Here is a 1,544-nt window from a genome sequence, read left to right on the forward strand (position 1 = left end):
TTTTTAATCGTTTTTAGCTTGCAATTATGCCGGTATAGGAAATCAGACTTTTAAAAAAAAAAACATTTGCACCCCACATTTTACCGCCACACGTAATAATTAGTAATTTTTACATGAATTAATTAAACATGGGATATAATTATCAATGTAAAAATAAATTATTAAAAAAAAAAAAGTTGACAATAGAAATTCGTGGAAAAATTAATTTATAATTAAGAATTTTTATTTGGGAATATTAATAATAAGATTTCAAGAATTTCAATCAAGTTTGAATTGAGGTGAAAAAGTGAAAATAGGGAACGAAAAGGACTTATGTGAATTGATGAATTCAAGAAAATTGCATCTACAACTATTTTTGAGCTAAAATGACCGGTAAATGCCTGGATTCATTATTTAATGAGGAAGATGATATAAATGAAATTATTGAAACAGAGGATTCAATTGTAGATTCAAAGGAAACAATTATTAATGAAAAAATATCCCTAGATAGTATTTTAGGAAGAGAATTAATGAGTAATGTTAAGAAAGATGAGAAAAGATCCAAAAAAATAAAGTTAGACTCAAATATTCAACAAAAGTTATCGTTTAATTTTGGGACTGGAAACACACCTTCTAGTAATAATAAAAGTAAGCCTACAAAGCTTGAGAAAGTTCCAGAGAATGAGGAAAGTGGGGATTCTTCTACCAAGAATGAATCTGAAAGTTTAAGTAAAACTATAAAACCTAGTAATGCAGGTCTCTTTTCACCATTTTCTATTAATATTACAATAGGAGATGATTTTTTTCAAAGTCCAATGTTAGATCCTTGTAATATTAGCAAGGAAAAGATAATGGCAAAAGGGAAAAGTAATTCAATATTATTTTCTGTGTTAACCGATGCCTTTTCAAGGATAGAGCAACTAAAAGGAAGTGGATCTGGTAGTAAAAAGGGTTGTATAGTAATTCTAGCAAATTTATTTCGACTGATAATACATCATAATCCAAGTGATTTAATTGATGCAGTTTATATTTGTATGAATAAAGTTGCTCCTGATTATGAAGGGAAAGAATCAGGAGTTGGTGATTCTATTCTAATAAAATGCATATCAGAGTCTTCTGATAAGTCAGAGAAGAGAATTAAAGAGGATCAAATTAGTGGAAAATTTGAGGATTTAGGTGAAATTGCAGCAATCTGCAAGAAACAAATGAGGCTTCTCTTTGAACCACAAAGACTAACAATACATGATGTTTATAGTGACTTGTATTCACTTACGGAGATCACAGGTAAACAATCTCAACAACTTAAGAAAGATAAGATCAAGAAATTATTAGTTTCTGGCAAACAGGATGAAGTTAAATATATCGTAAGATTTTTACAGGGAAGATTAAGAATTGGAATACAACAAACCACTGTTTATCAGGCATTAGCAAGTGCATTTGTGTTAACAAAGAATATTCCAGGAGATAATTTGGCTAGTTTTTCTGATTATAGACTTGCAAAAAATGAGAACAAATTTAAAAATCTACAAGAATTAGATTGCGAAATCCTTGAAATGGAAACCTCA

General features: G+C 29.1%; 1 protein-coding gene across 1 annotated transcript; it reads left to right on the forward strand.

The window, feature by feature from the left end:
- Nucleotides 1-365: 365 nt before the first annotated feature.
- Chro.30432 (hypothetical protein) lies at nt 366-1,544 on the forward strand (the record flags this gene model as incomplete). The annotated part of the gene is made up of 1 exon (XM_659934.1): nt 366-1,544. A coding segment is annotated over one exon (1,179 nt), but the record flags the coding sequence as incomplete, so codon positions are not given.

Source organism: Cryptosporidium hominis, assembly GCF_000006425.1.
Source record: "Cryptosporidium hominis TU502 chromosome 3 CHRO013163, whole genome shotgun sequence".
Classification (NCBI taxonomy): Eukaryota; Apicomplexa; class Conoidasida; order Eucoccidiorida; family Cryptosporidiidae; genus Cryptosporidium; species Cryptosporidium hominis.